Source organism: Emys orbicularis, chromosome 4 (genome assembly GCF_028017835.1).
Source record: "Emys orbicularis isolate rEmyOrb1 chromosome 4, rEmyOrb1.hap1, whole genome shotgun sequence".
Classification (NCBI taxonomy): domain Eukaryota; kingdom Metazoa; phylum Chordata; order Testudines; family Emydidae; genus Emys; species Emys orbicularis.
Genome location: NC_088686.1, coordinates 35436691 through 35452875, shown reverse-complemented (window position 1 = coordinate 35452875; position 16185 = coordinate 35436691). Strand labels below are relative to the sequence as shown.

General features: G+C 40.7%; 1 protein-coding gene across 1 annotated transcript in view; it reads right to left on the bottom strand.

The window, feature by feature from the left end:
- The window catches only part of GALC (galactosylceramidase), a 50402-nt gene extending 36707 nt beyond the window's left edge, over positions 1–13695 (bottom strand). The window contains exons 1-3 of the mRNA XM_065403043.1: positions 13587–13695; positions 10838–10977; positions 8760–8798 (exon numbers count right to left, since the gene is read on the bottom strand). Of these exons, the coding sequence (XP_065259115.1) occupies positions 8760–8798; positions 10838–10977; positions 13587–13680 (273 nt within the window). The 5' untranslated portion in view covers positions 13681–13695. The remainder of the gene's footprint in view (positions 1–8759; positions 8799–10837; positions 10978–13586) is intronic.
- Positions 13696–16185: the final 2490 nt, after the last annotated feature.

Below are 16185 nucleotides of genomic sequence, written 5' to 3'. Positions count from 1 at the left end.
AGCAGCTTTCAAGTACCTCCGTGGAAAATTTCCAAGGTTAAGTGAAGCTAAGATAAAGGAAGGTGTCTTTGTTGGTCCTCAGATTCGTGAACTTCTTCGAGATGATGCATTTGACCATGCACTGCGTGGTAAGGAAAAGACGGCATGGAAAGCCTTCCAGTTAGTGGCAATACATTTTCTCGGAAACAACAAGGCAGACAACTACAGGATGTTGGTGGAAAACCTCCTCAAGGCATACAAAAGCCTTGGTTGCAACATGTCACTAAAGATACATTTTTTGCACTCTCATCTAGATTTTTTTCCACCGAACTGCGGAGCAGTGAGCGACGAGCGATTTCACCAGGACATTGCAACAATGGAGAAACGCTATCAGAGCAAATGGAGCCCATCAATGCTTGCAGACTATTGCTAGACAGTGACAAGAGATGCTCCATTTAATGAATACAAGAGACAAGCCAAGAAGCGCCGAGTAGACACTGAATAGGACTAAACTATGTACAGAATAGTTTTTTGCCTTTTGTTTCATAATAAATTTTATTTATATAACCCTTTTGCTGATTTTTAAAAAGTGTTATATAGACAGGACAGGTGAAATATCATGTAAAGCAACCATAAACACATGAAAAGACCTAGGTTTACAATTTATGATTAAAACTCTACTATCTACACAATATACATAGACATAATATGTAAAAACTTAAATATCTTAGAAACAGTAGCCAATTAGTTGTTTTAATTGTCATATTTGAATTCAGCACATCAAAATACATAATAAATAGCACATTTTATCTCTGAAGCAGACGACTTCTCAAAAATTGTAGACCAGTGTAATCAAAGGAATGCTGTAAGGCTAGCAAAGCACAAAGTAAGAGTACAAATTCAACTTAATCTGAATGGATCCCAAACTCCAAATTTAGACTTTTTAAAAAAAAGTTTGACTTTTTAGAGGTGCAGGGAAATTGTTAGCTGGCCCCCAACATTCTCTAAAATTCCCTTTTGCTCCCACACTTACCCTACTATCTGAACAGCATCATCAAGATAGGGATCACCTATCATGTCACTTGAAATGTCCCAATCTCCATCTGCAGCGATGATATCAAGGTTCTTTAAACCCACTCTGTCCAAAGTATGGCAAAGTATCTTATTAAGAGATAATACACTTGAAGTATAGCTTTCATCAACCAGCTATCACGACAATATAAATCTGAAAGATTACGGTAATTATATACACTGTAGAATAAGGTATTGGGAATATTGCTTTCCAAGTAAGATACATCAACAATAGGGGCTCTCATATAAAAGGGGAAATTACATGTGAACAATAACACAATCGTTACCTTCAAAGTTCAGACAACCATTACTCCAAATGGATGTTTCTCCAGTAGTAAAGTCTCCTCAATGCCTTGTACTATTTCTGACTTTTTTTATATATATATAGATATAGATAAATATAGATAAATATAGATATAGATAAATATAGATATAGATAAATATAGATATAGATAAATATATACACACACACACCTGAATATGTATGCTATGCCCAATGATCCTTGATTGTATTGAGTCAGTATACTAGTTGCCATGGATATTTGAATTTATCTAAAGAGAGTCAGTGATGGCAGTAAATTAATCATACAATGAAGTTTAGAGCTGGAAACACCATAATAAATGTGGAAATGAAAGCTGTTCATGCCCTTATTCTGGGGTCTGGATAAAGGAAACAGAGTCTGAAATTTAGAAATGGAAAAGATTTGTACTGTCATTTAGTATTCCTACAAGTGTAGGATTACTACCTACAAAACACTTTCTAATACACTATGTTTCAAGAGTTGGTACTTCTACCACTTTCTTTAAGAAATTATTCTACAGGATAAAAGACATATCAATTAGTTTTTCCCCAATATTTAGCCTACATTCTCTCTGATTTTAGTCCATTATTCCCAATGATTTATATCCTCTGTTACCTACTTAAGTAATCTCCCATTCTCTCCTCAGTGTTTAAACATACTAACATCTACCAATATTTTAAGGGTTTGGATACTTTGCAGTAGCTTAGTCTTTTTTCACATCTCCTCAAGCCTTCAGCTAGACTATAAAGTACTCTGGGCAGGATTCTTTGCCAATCATTTATCTGCAGTTGCTAGCAGAAATAATATTACAGAAATAACATCCCTCTAGTATCTTAATACTTTTTGATGCTCATCTCCGAACCCTCTTCAGTTTGTCACTAGCTTTCTGGTAACGAGATGCCCAGAACATGCCACAAACAATATTCCAGTGGCAGTTAAGCCAAGATCGTACAGTGGAATTATCCTCCCTTTTGGTTCCACCAATTCAGCCAGAAACTGCACAACTTATTTTCTTTGGTTTAGAGAAGCTATGGATCTGACCCAGTAGCCTAGTAACACAAGGTTTAGGACTGAGATGTGCCCTCATTCTCAGGTGGCATGGAGGTGCACTATAGAAAGAGTACATATACCGGTTCAAGGGAGATTCCTTCCGCTCACTTGAAGATTAGTTTATATAAGCTCTTTAAAAAATGTCTTGCAAAATCTTATGGACAGGTAAAGTGGAGAGTAACTGGAGTAAAACAATAGTATGTGGGAATATTTCTTCTTTCTCCCCAGAAGAAGCTGCAATATTCCTGGGATTACACAGCAAAACAAGTCCAAGCCTAGAAATACAAATAGCTGATAAGCAACTAGCCCTAAAATATAAAAACTATCAGTAACTAGTCCATCAGTGAGAAAGATCGTGACTCATCCAATAGCTTGGAACAGTATTATGGATGACCAGTGTTTACTGAACAGGTGACCTTCACTAAAACAGATTGACACAACTGTAGAATAACTTTCTGCCAGTGATTCCAAAGTAAATCTTCCTAAAATTCTGGGTCTGTCTCCTTTTCTAAACATAGGGAAGTAATTCAGTTAAATTAACTAATCTAACATTAAGCAATTCTAATCAAACTGATCTGCACTGTATCTAACCAAGGTTTCAAACACACAGGATATTAGACCAAAAACAATAATATATATCCAGTAAGTGTTTCAACAGGCAAGAGAGCACAACTGTGAGTTCATACACGTCATGTATTTTCCATGTGATCAGGAATTCAAGGTGGGTGCTCTGCAGATGCCAAAGAGCTTCTAACAGCAGGGGTGTCAGAACAATTTTTATATTGGGAGTGCCGAGAGCCATTGAACCAAACTCTGAACCCTGTATATCAGGGAAAGCAACCTTTGGCACGCGGCCCATCAGGGAAATCCACTGGCAGGCCTGGACGGTTTGTTTACCTGCAGCGTCTGCAGGTTCAGCTGATCACAGCTCCCACTGGGCATGGTTTACCATTCCAGGCCAATGGGGACTGCGGGAAGCGGTGGCCAGCACATTGCTCAGCCCACACCGCTTCCTGCAGCTCCCATTGGCCTGGAACAGCGAACCGCGGCCAGTGGGAGCTGCGATCGGCCGAACCTGCAGACGCTGCAGGTAAACAAACCATGCTGGCCCACCAGTGGATTTCCCTGACAGGCCGTGTGCCAAAGCGTATATCCTGCTGTGTATAATGGAAACCACTTCAAGCCAGCAGGTGCAGCAGCAACCTCCACATCCCTAGTTCCAGCACCTTTGTCTATCAGTGTCTGTTTGGCATTTCTAAGGTGACAAACCAAAGACCATTCTCAAACCTGCCAGTCAATCATTCTTGAACATTGCTGTCATACTCACTATGGTCTCAATTCTGCATTCATTGAAGTCAATGTCAAAACTCCCATTGACTTTAAAGGGTGCAGGATCAGGCCTTGAAAGAGTTTTCAATGAATATTACCCCTATGGAAAAGTCCTATGCAATTTAATAGGGGTGAAGCCAACAGGGTTTTACATAGGTTTTTAGAGTAACTTCTAGAATTTAACAAAATAATAAATTCCTTTTTCTAGGTTGTTTGAACCATACTATATAGTTCTATAGCAGGGATACAAGTCTTATAACATTGTCTGAGATGGTTAAAAAAACAAGAAAAGTTGCAGAATTTAATGGAAAATAGGACTTATCCTCAAGGGTAGAAAACATTTCCCAAAAGCATATTTTGAACTTGTAATCAGGAGTTTTCATGCCAGAAACCTGATTCTAAAGCTTACACTCCTAATTAAAATTATTCATTCCTCAGCTTACAGAAGTTGTTGATAAGGTGTACTCAGTTTTAGATAAGAAAAAAATAGTAGTTTTTCCTGGCTAATACAACGTGTGGAGTACATGGAGTATAGTGTGATACAGAGGTTTTATCTGCATGAATCAGGTGAGGCTGCATTACTCACAAGAGCAAAAGCCATAAGGGAGGTCATTCCAAGTTCACGTCGATAAAAATCTTTAACAGCATATCACACAGTCGCCTATCCTGAATGTGCTACACGTTATAGAAAAAAAATGTTTTGAAAATTGCGATATTTTTAATCCCTCCAAATGTAAATCTAGACTCCATTACTAACTGCATTCCTTCTGAGTTCTGCACAGTTGAAACAGAAAATGACTACATATAACATTGCATATTTAAAAGTCAGATGTCAGGTCTTTCATGGGCTAGCGTAAGCACTAGGAATCTTCTCTAATAATTGGTACAGCACTTCCATTTCTAGGCCTGAAGTGTTGTTGTAAGATACCAGATCACAAACCTCTTAACTCAGCAAGGATGGAATATTACCAATTCAGTAGTGTAATTATTTTCAGCAGGAGGAGGGGAGTGAAGCCAGAAGAACACTATTTCTGTGACAACTGGACTTTTAAATATGATAGCTGATTTAAGGACATGTCTACAATACCCGGAAGTTCAGACTCAGGGGGATGTGAATAGAAGTGCACACCAACCTGTGCTGTAACTTCCCCATGTAGATGCTGCGGGTGTGAATTTAAAGGTCAAAGATGCTGATTTGAAACATCAGAATAAGTATCAGGTACACAGAATGGTGGGCAAAACAAGTAGCATGGTAAATATAATGTATCACATGATATCACCAAGTGTGAATATCATATATTCCTTACAGAAAATATGTCAATAATCCTGTTTTTTGTAACTACTTATCCCAGAGGTTGTTAAACCTCTAAATTTTTTTTTATTTATTTATTTTTTAAATATATGAGTTACAGTCCCTCGGCCCGCGCCGCTTCCAGCAGCTCCCATTGGCCTGGAGCAGCGAATTGTGGGAGCCGCGATCAGCTGGACCTGTGGACGCGGCAGGTAAACAAACCGGCCCGGCCCGCCAGGGGCTTTCCCTACACAAGCGGCGTCCCAAGTTTGGAAACACTGTCCCAGGCTAATCCCACCTACTATAGAGGTGGTCCCTAAGAAGACTTATGGTTTAAGGCAGTGGTTCTCAACGCACCGCCCACGGGCTGCATGCAGCCCAATTAGCCCACAGCTGCAGCCCAGCTGTGCGCTAAAAAAAAAATTCTAAATTTTCTGCTCTGGTCTGGCTGGTCTTGCTAAAGGGGAGACAGGGTCTTGCAGCCTGCACCAGCGCTCCTGCCAGCAGGAGGCTAGTGAGTGCCGCAGTGGGGCAGAGGGCAGGAGAGTGGGTCTGTGGATAGGCTGGGGGGGGCGGAGGTCTGGGAACTAGGGATTTGCCCGAGGTTTTAGGTGAGGTTCCTTTCCTGGGCCCCCTTCTCGGGTCTTGGCTGCTGGCCCCCTGGGTGCTCCGCTCCTTGCCCAGCGGCTGGGGGTCCCGGCTGCTGGCTGGCCGTGGTTCCAGACCCCACGTTGTGGCAGTGGGGTCCGGCTGTTCGGTCCACGCTCAGGGCTCCACTCCTGGCCCCGCTCTGGACAGGGGCGCTGGGCATAGGGGACTGTGGGCAGTTTCAGGGTAGGGGATGCCATGGTTCTCAACTGGCAGCCCACAATGATAAACAGGTTGAGGACCATTGGTTTAAGGGATAATACCAACTGCATATCATGGGGACAGATTCTGCCAACCTTATTTACTTTTAGGACTTTAATAGGACTATTTTGAGTCAGGTACTATTCAAGGTGAGCAAGGCTGGCAGAATCTTATCCAAAATTTGGAGGGTCTAGGAAGCCAAGCTACTAAAACAGTGACAGAACTAAACTGCAACTGTACTAGTTTATTCTGGCACATGGTAGGATTATGTCCTCTTCATAAGAGTTAAATACCGACTTGGAAGTAGAGACAAAATCCTCTCTTCTCCCTGCAGATCAGGCAAAATCCAGCATATAGGGACAAGACACATTTGTCTAAGGAAAGCTTTACCCAACCAGAGCCTATCCACTAACCAATGAGGAGCTGCAAATGTAAGGCTAGTATATGGTACAGTAAAAAATCCTCTTCCTCCTCAATGGATGACACTGTTCCGAAAGATTTAATCCCAACAGGTGTTCAGTATCCTCAACTCCTATTAAATTAAATGGCAGTGGATGGCACTCATCACCTTGCAGGATCGTGCCCTTTGTTTTCAAGAGTGAGCAGTGCTCTATTTAAGCCAACCCCAGCTCCTGAGCAAAGAGCAGATAATTTCCTTCTTAAGGAGAGAGATTTTGACTAAAGTGATCTATCCTATTAGTGGGGCCAGGTTTAGACTTAGTTAACTAAAATACTCTGTGGTTTCAGAGTAAACCAACAGCATTTTTCTAATAGGCGTATGGGATAAACAAAATCTAGTTTCAGAAGAACTCACATGTAGTTGGGCCAAGTTAAAAGTCAAACAATTCAATCGGCCACAAAGCTTTTCTCAGAAAACTGCCTCAATGACTGCAAGTCTGTACTGCTGAATAGAGGTCTTTATTGCTGAAGTGCCAAGTTAGCTTTGCTTGGATTTAAAATTGTATGGCAAGCAAAGGTGGAATGTGAAAAAGGGAATGTTTTCTGTATAACAGAAGAAAGTGAACATGAAGAACACAGAGAAATAAGTGTTAACTTTATGAACACAGGCAAATTTCTTAAGACATATGGAAGTCAAAAAAATAACATTAAAAAAATCCCCCACAGTTTCTATAATAAATTATCTATCCAATTGTTCAGGCCCAATATAGTGAATGAAACCCAACAATATTAAGATTTACCAATAATTACATTAGAACTATTGGCTTGACTCAGTTCTAATATAATCATGTGTAGAAAAAACTATAAACTCTATGGCAAACAAAGATCTATAGCAGTTCTATAATTAATAGAGTAATCTAGTCTGGGATCCAATCCTTGTTCACTTCTATGGAAAATTCAATGTCACTCCATAGATAATACAATCCAGTATTAAATTTAAGAGAAAAATAAATTTGATTTCCTAAAGATTAAAATGCAACAAAAGAGAATTGAATTTAAGGTGGAAACCGTTTACCTGCCTTAATAAAATTCCACTTTAATGTTACATGCCCTACTGCACATCTTCTGTCAACGGTAAGTATTTTTGGTTTTGAGTCACCATCAGGGCCTTGTCATGTGAAGGGCTGAGCTACTTTAACTTCCCTTTATTTTAAATGGGTGTTGAAGTTTGGCCTCTTGCAGAATTTAGCTTTGAAAGTGGTATGTAGTTCCCATGATTAGGTACCATGGGTATTTGTGAGAAAACTTCCAGTTCAACCATGACAAATAGAATTAAACATATACTCTGCATTTCATTAAGAACTTATAATTGGTACCATAATGAGAACCTTATACGAGTTCTGTGGTGGTACGATAAAGGATGATGTTATCATTCCCAGTGGAAGTTCTGTAGATTTTCAACTGGTTCCAGTTGGCAACTAGGTTTTGGAACAATGCAACATGTCTACTGGGCTACAGGCCCTTCAGTAGCAGCCAGTAGAAATCAAAAGTGACCACCCTGAAGGATCCTAATGGTGTCTACTGGAGTTTCCATTAGGGATGAGAGTTCCATATGTAACTTCCTCACATGAGAGCATTACCATCCACAATTTAAGGTGATACTATCCTGACTTCAAAGCAATTTTATTTCAGCCACTTAAATTTGAAGAGAGGGATCTGACCCTGAAGGCACTTCACGCCTGGAACCACTATGGGCGACAATGGGAGTTCAGTGGGCAGTGTATTTGCAGGCAGAGCCCTGCAGCAGGACTGGGATCCTGCAGGACCCACTGCCATAATAGTGGGAGCAGGAAAAATGTACTTTGTTGCAGGTGGGATTGGGGGGTGAGGGGAAACAGACTGCAGTAATTTTCAGAACACACACTAAATCTCGTCAGTTTGTCAAATAGAATTTCAGCAATGTAAAGCCATATTTTTAAATAAAGGTTTTAATATTTAAATGTAAGCGAGAGATATATAATAAACATCAACTCTCTAACAGAAGAGTAAGTATTTTTTACATGGTTTAAGCAAGATTTGTTTTATTCTTTTAGTGGTGAAAATTGTGTCCGAATTCCATTTATATATAAAACCAACTGTGGGGTTTTGGGGGGATTTTTTAGTGTAACATGGGGAAATCTGTCTCTTGCAGGATTTGTGGGATATAAGGTTTTTGCAAGTGGGAACAGGATAAACAAGAAACAATGCAGGAGCAGGTGGGAGTGGGTATTGCAGGGCGGGACAGGAGTGGGATTAAAAAATAGTCCCGCGCAGGGCTCTACTTGCAGAATTGGACCCTAACTCAGTCAAATTCAGAAGAGCTGATCAACCTACATACAACTGCCAAAACACTTTATTTCTAAGTTTCAAAAGTCATTTACACATACTGATAAAATATAGTAGCACTGTACATACAATTAATATGGGAAAGAGATAAAATCATTACATACCTTGATATATTTGCGATTAAATGACCTTTCATTCCATATCTATAGAACAGAACATAAAAAGCAATTTCAAAAATAAACGTATTAGTCTGAAGAGTAAAATTAATCACATCAATACAAAAAAGGAAAGTTTTAATCTGTAAAATTATACAGCCACTATTGTAACTGAATTCTGTGGCTTCAGATTCTTGTGTAAGGAGAGAGCAACTCCACTTGTTTTTGTTATTGGCTCTAAAGGTGGCAGCTTTAAATAAAGTTCAAAGGCCCCTAGACATAACTACCTATCTTCCTTATGAAAAGGAATAACTTGCCTATTAGTAGGTTTCTACATTTACACAAGCCTATGACTGCAGATTTGAACTTGCACATTCTAACGTTACCGGACTGATTTCAGAAGTCCCATCAAAACACATGCATTGAAAAGGCTTCTGAAGTTCCTCATATATTAAGAAAACAATTGATGGTATCTAATCTGTACCACATCTGCTGCAAGAAGAGGTGGCTATGAAACCATTAAAACAGCTAACTGGCAATGAGTTTCTCTTGCTCAATACAGTCTTTGCTATTTCCCCATTTTTAAGACACCATAACCAAAGGCTTCTACCACACAAAATATCACCAAGAGCATATAGTCTACAGAAATGAAGCTTCCACTTAGAAATATTTCCATCAACTTTATAAAGGTCAAACATTGTTTACTGTACAATATATAATGCTGAAGCCAAACACAGCATAACTCAAATAATTATGGGAAATTTAGACACCAAGAGCTCCATGCTATTCGCAGAGAAGTGAATATTCCAAAGGCAAAACAGAAATAAAACTGCCCTTCAGAAATATCGTCCTCATTTACTGACCATGGGGGATATAAAAATCTACCCAGGCAGAAAGGACTTAACAATATCCAGGGGTGGAAATAGCCTCCAGCTGAGGCAAACAAATCAGATAACACATTCTCTGTGCTGCTGAAAGGTGTGTGTGAACTCTGGGGTCCATGGACTGCAGTTTCAGAATTCCAAACTAGGTTTCCACCCCTTCATATTTAACAAGTTGAGCACACTGCTACAGCTTCAAAATAGTCAGTGGACCAAGTTCAGTCCTGTAACATGTGGGTGAAATTCCACTGAAATCAGAGGCAAAGTCCCCAGATCTCAGGTGATCTGCCACTTTCCTTCATTCTAGCTATAAGAAAGAATCTGTTTAAATAAGAAAATAAACAGCACAGTCCCTCTACTCTCTTACAAACACATGCATCTCAGGATCACGTAGTTTATCACAAGCTAAGGGAGAACTTGTATGTTGTTGCTCCTTTGCAAAATATTGTCAGCACATCACTGCATTACATAGGTCAGGGATCGGCAACCTTTGCCACGGGGCTCGCCAGGGTAAGCCGCGTGCCAAAGGTTGCCGGTCCCTGACATAGGTCATATAACCTAGGTTTGGAAAGTTCTCAAACCTCACTTAATACATTTTGAGTTACTATCTATGAACTTCAAACTGAACAAGACAAAGTCAGACATTCATTTTATACAGTTTAGAGTACAGAACCCTCAAATATTGAAAATCAGCATTGCATCCACTAAGGCCTTGGCTACACTGGCGGTGTACAGCGCTGCAACTTGCTGCGCTCAGGGGTGTGAAAAAACACACCCCTGAGCGCAGCGAGTACAGCGCTGTAAAGCGCCAGTGTAATCAGAGCCTGCAGCGCTGCACGCTCGCTCGCAGTGCTGCAAGCTATTCCCCTCGGAGAGGTGGAGTACATACAGCGCTGCGAGAGCTCTCTCGCAGCACTGGCGGCGCGACTACACTCGCGCTTCACAGCGCTGCCGCGGCAGCGCTGTGAAGTCCCGAGTGAAGCCAAGGCCTAAGAATAGCAAAACAAAGCCAGCCCATGTGACTTCTGCCTGCTCCACCAGAAACCAGAGGCAAACATAAGGCTCTGGATATGGAATGATTTGTTAACTGGCTGCCACGGAGTGATTGGGAGATGGGAGAGGAGAATCAAAATCAGGGACTAACAAAGAACAATTATGAAACAGACAAATAAACAAACAGAAATTTGAGATGTGTACTTTACTGACCCCAATATAATCAATGTCCAAATTGTGATACTGCTTGGCACCTAGAATCCAGGAAACAATATAGTAAACAGTGACATCCGGATGATTATAGGGCCAGTTCTGACCCCTCCCTATCCATCCAGGAAATGCCCAAGGTAACCCTACAAAGAGAAAAATCAAAAGAGAAGGACAGTTAATTAGGCGCACTGCATACATCAGTAAGAAACAAGAGCAAGCCACCGCCTATATTAACTGAAAGATGCAAGGAAAGATCCTCACTGCAAATCAGTGTAGTTCCATTGACTTCAATGAAATTATGCTTCATTTACACTAGCTGAGAAGCTAGCACAAGCTGTACATCCTTAGATTCTTAGGTGGAAAGATTTCACTATCTTTAGGCAATGACAATCATCTACCCAACATCTCATGCTTGACTGGCTCAAATGATGAGTTACATCTAGTAAAAAAATAATAATAATAATAATTAAACCCACTATTCTTGAACTGCAGGATCAAGCAATCCATTCTGTTGTATCTCAACACAAGAGTCTGATCCTGCTCACCATAGGCTTTTAGCCCACTGCAGTGAATGGGACTAATCTCTCAAGTAAGGCAAGCAGGATTTGGTCCTATTTTAATTCTTGTACCATAACTGGTCTGTTTTCTTTTTAATGATTATATAAAAAAAAAAATTAAAAATTCTGCTTCCGAAGTTTCTGTGGGCTTTTCAGGACAGGGACTGTCTTTTACTCTATGTTTATACAACACAACGGATTTCTGATCCTCATCTGTAGACTCTAGGTACTCCCACAGTAATCTAGTTCATGACTCTTGCAGTGATGCACCGTTAAATTTCCCTATGGGAGGAAGAGCTCCATCATTCACTCATTCTTAATATATAAAGATGGTTCTCTCCAAATATTCCTGACTATAAACTATTAAGCAACACTAAACTACAAAACAGCATAATTCATGACGTAGGCAACTTTTCCAGTCAGAACTTTGAGACCGTGCAAATGGTTCAGGGGGCAGAGAAGGCAGTGTGGTCATTACGCAGGTGAAGAAATGCACGAGATCAAGGTATCAGAACAGGTGTGACAGTAAACCAGTGATCAAATAGGAGGGAGACAGCATAGAGATTGGTTTCCAAGAACTCAAAATGATTTCAGCCATTAAGAAGATTAAAATAGCAAATATGTGAACACTTAAAGACAATAGGCTTGCTGTAAACCTGTGCTTGGAGAGATTTTCCTATGTGTATGCGTATGCAATCTTATTTCGGCAACACTTATATTGCAATACGAATATTCATACTGAGTTTATAGAACAGGCAAACTGTATAAACTGAATAAATAAATAGTGGAGACATAAATTACAATACACCCTCGCTATAACGAACCCCTGGGGATCCAAGCCATTTGTTTGGTATAGCTAGGGATTCGTTACAACGAGGGAGGGGGGACAGCTCTGCCACAACGAGTGATGGGGGACAGCTCTGCCGACCCTGAGGCCACAGGACCTTGGTGAGGAGAAAGAGAGCTCCTCCTCCAGCTGCTCCTGTACTTTTTAGGGGCAACTTTGGTGTGAGCATAATAGTGGCGCAGTGGCAAGGTGGACCTATCAGCTCTCCAGGAAGATTCTGTAGTTAAGGTGCTTTGATTAAGTAGATTAGAATGTCCACAGCAACCTGCAGTAAATTTGTCAATGAAGCTTTTTAGTGAATTATATTATTCATTTTCATATACAAATATAGGGTTTTTCATTATTTTGATATTAAATTCAATTTAATTTACTCTGCCTCTAAGTCTCTCATTTTCAAATTGCCATAGACTGACTAAGAATTAACATCTTATAACTGGATTAAAGATGTGTCAGAGGGGAAGCCGGAGGTTTTGGCAACGGGGTAAGGAATTCTAGGGTCATTTGGAACATGGGAGGTGGGTTTGGAATTATGGAATTACACATGAGCTTGGTAACTCAGACACCCACTCCAAATCACTGCATTGGTTCACGTTCAGTTCAGGTTTGGAACAATTTTCTTTGCAGCCATAAAAGAATAGAAACCATTTTTTAGTTTAAATGACAACTTCTAGTTTGCAACACATTTCAGTGGCAACAGATAGATTCCACAGCTGGAGACACAGGGCTCTGACTTGAATTGAACAGAACAGTGAAGGCCTCACAGAACTACCCATTTGAGGTGAAAAATCAGAAGTCAAAGCACATTTGCTTGAGCTAGTTTTTGAAAGCATTTGATAGAAGTCTGAAGGAAATAAATAGAGTCCTGGAAGATATGAAAAGTTAGTTTATTGTGTGTAGGATTAGAAAAGATTCCTCCTAAAAAGGGTATCTGGGAAAAAGGAAGAATGAGCACGCATAATGTGGGGGATTCTTAGTCTTGAATGTATTATCTCTAGCCTTTGGATCTCACAGTGTGACACTCTCATACTGACTGTTTTAGTTTAGTGATTTAGGCCAAACATAAATATCACCCAGCACTGGGGAGAAGAGGAAAAAAAAAAACCAAAAAACACACACACACACACACCAAACACAAGGCGTTGTCACAATAAAACCTTACAAAATTCACACAATAATATTCTTTAAAAGGAGAGGTAAGGCAAATTGGAGGAACTCTGACTGTACACTGGCTAATGTGACAACGAATACTTTGTTTCATTAACGCTAAGGAGCCAATTAAGAATGAGCCAGGTATGAAATCGTGTTTGAAAACCGGAAGACAGAATATTGAGAAAACGCAAGCCCTTACCAATCAATTTAATGTTGGGGTTCCTCTTTTTAGCTTCTTTCATTAGCCACCACTCATAGCCCCGGAAATAATTCTCATCGTTTTCATAGTGCATGTGGGAGGGTTCAGTACCATCTACAGAGGAAACAACAAAGATATCTCACTGAATTGTTTTCTGTGTCATGACAAATTCCTATGTATCTTAGGGGGTTTTTAATATTGCTCATCACCATAATATCTAGGCAATTACCACAAGCACAGTTCATGCATTCTTTGAAGTAAATTTGAAAGCAAAGTGAACAATGGAAGCCAACATGAATGACTAGCCATCCCTCCCTCTTAGAGTACATCACCTCTGCAAGCGGAGGTGTGACTGCAGCACATGTAGACATACCCCAGCTAGCTTTAATCTATTTAGTGCGCGTACCGATAGCAGTGAAGCCACAGGCACCATGGGCTAGCTGCCTAAGTAAGTACCCAGAGTCCTGGGTGGGCTTCTACAGCCCACGCTGCAGCAGCTGCACTGCTATTGGTACTTATGCTAGCTAAATTAAAGCTAGTCAAGTACGTCTGCACATGTTGCAATTACACCTTTGATTGCAGTGCAGATGTTAGGCTGTGGCTATACTTACAGTGGCATGTAGAGCAGTGGTTCTCAAACTCCCTCGGCCCGCGCCGCTTCCTGCAGCCCCCATTGGCCTGGAGCGGCGAACCGCAGCCAGTGGGAGCCGCGATCGGCCAAACCTGCGGACGCGGCAGGTAAACAAACCGGCCCGGCCCACCAGGGGCTTTCCCTGAACAAGCGGCGGCCCTAGTTTGAGAACCACTGATGTAGAGTATAGGCACTACACACGTAGCTACACACCGCACTGAAAGGCAGGCTGCGTCCACACTTGTCACTGCGGCGTGTAGGTACACATGGCAAAAGACTCCAGCAGCAGGAAAAGACTCTGGCTAACCGCTGCCAGAACCTTTCACTGCAGTGAGGAAATGCTCCAGCAGGGGGGAGCTGCCATATCCTCTCCCCACAATTTTCCCTTGCTGGAGACTAACTGTGACAGGGAAAGACTCAGGCAGCAAGACACTAAACCGCTGAAAATAGTAGCGTTGATAAGGGAAGCAGAGCTTGAGTGTGTAGACTATATACCCTGGGGGTTCAGTGGTGTAATGCAACACTCTACAAAGCCGCAGTTCACTATCCACACTGCTATTGACGTGCAGTGTCTGTATTCTACATGCCGCATAAGTGTAGACATAGCCTATGTCTGTTGACCATGATCAAGTACAGTATCAGTTTAACATGAATATGTTTTCTGTCAAAGGGACTATGCCCTATCCTTGCAGAAGGATTGATTGATGATCTAGTCGATCTTTTATATCCCCAATTACCGTGACGCTAAGTCTATCTTCAATATTATTTTGGGCCAAGGAATCACAGCATGAACATTATCACAATAGTATCAGGAGGAGAACAAAAAAATATTTTCACCATCATGGAAGGACTCTGAGCTGAGAAACAACAGGCAGCATGGCACAGATTACTGCATGTTTACTTCTTGGGGGCAAGAGAAACACATGGGGGGGAAACTTGTTATGAAACCAAGAGTTCAGTTAAAACTACACTATATCATAATAATGAAAAGTTTCCCTTTCATATAAGATTTGGACTAGTATTACTGAGGGGTTTCTCCACTGTTGGAAGAAGTTTGGGGATTCACCGCATAATATTCAATTGTTTTAGCAAAAGATAAACTCAAGTTTTGTGCAGTTACACACTGACCACCACTGAACAATGCAAGTCAGATAATCGGCAAACCATTAGGATTTGAACACTTTAAAATTGTGGCAGTAATAGGGGAGGATAGTTCTCCCAATTAGAGGGATAATAGCAAATCTCATTTTTTAGAGAATGGCCAGAAACTACAGTGATGTGTGTGTTAGACATAGACTGAGTATGCAAGCACATACAGGACTGTAAGCCAAGAACTCCTGAGTTCCAGTCCTGGCTCTGTCACAGACCAAGGCCAAGGGCAAGTCCCTTCATCTCTGTACCTCAGTTTCCTCATCTGAAAACCAAGACTACTTACCAGGACTAAATAATGTTAGTACAGTATTTTCAAGATGAAGAGCTATAATATATATGTATGTATGTATGTATACACGCATGAGTCCACTTTTTCTGCCAGCAACGTACTGACTGACAATCTCTGTTGAACATCAATTAATTCCTGTCAAAAAAGTGGACTTTTAGACATCCAGGACTGCAGGTACCAGAGTATTAACGTTTAATGCCCAGAATCTAGTCAGTAATAGTCGCACTTGCACACCTAGCCAGAGCTGTCAAAAAGTATGAAAATGGAGCATTAAGACAGACAATACTCATATCAATCAAACCCAATTAACACACCACTCATCTTTATGTCACAGAAACTGATTTTCTTAGGCAAGTGTGACTTCCAAATAAGGAAGCAGAACAAAGAACTATCTTGTTCTAAGTAAGGTTTATATCTAGTTCACACAGCGGAGCTGACACCTGAGAAACACTAAAGCTATTCAATATTATGGCTGGAACCCTACAATACATCTCACTAGCACAATCTCCCTGTCCATTGGGAGCAGA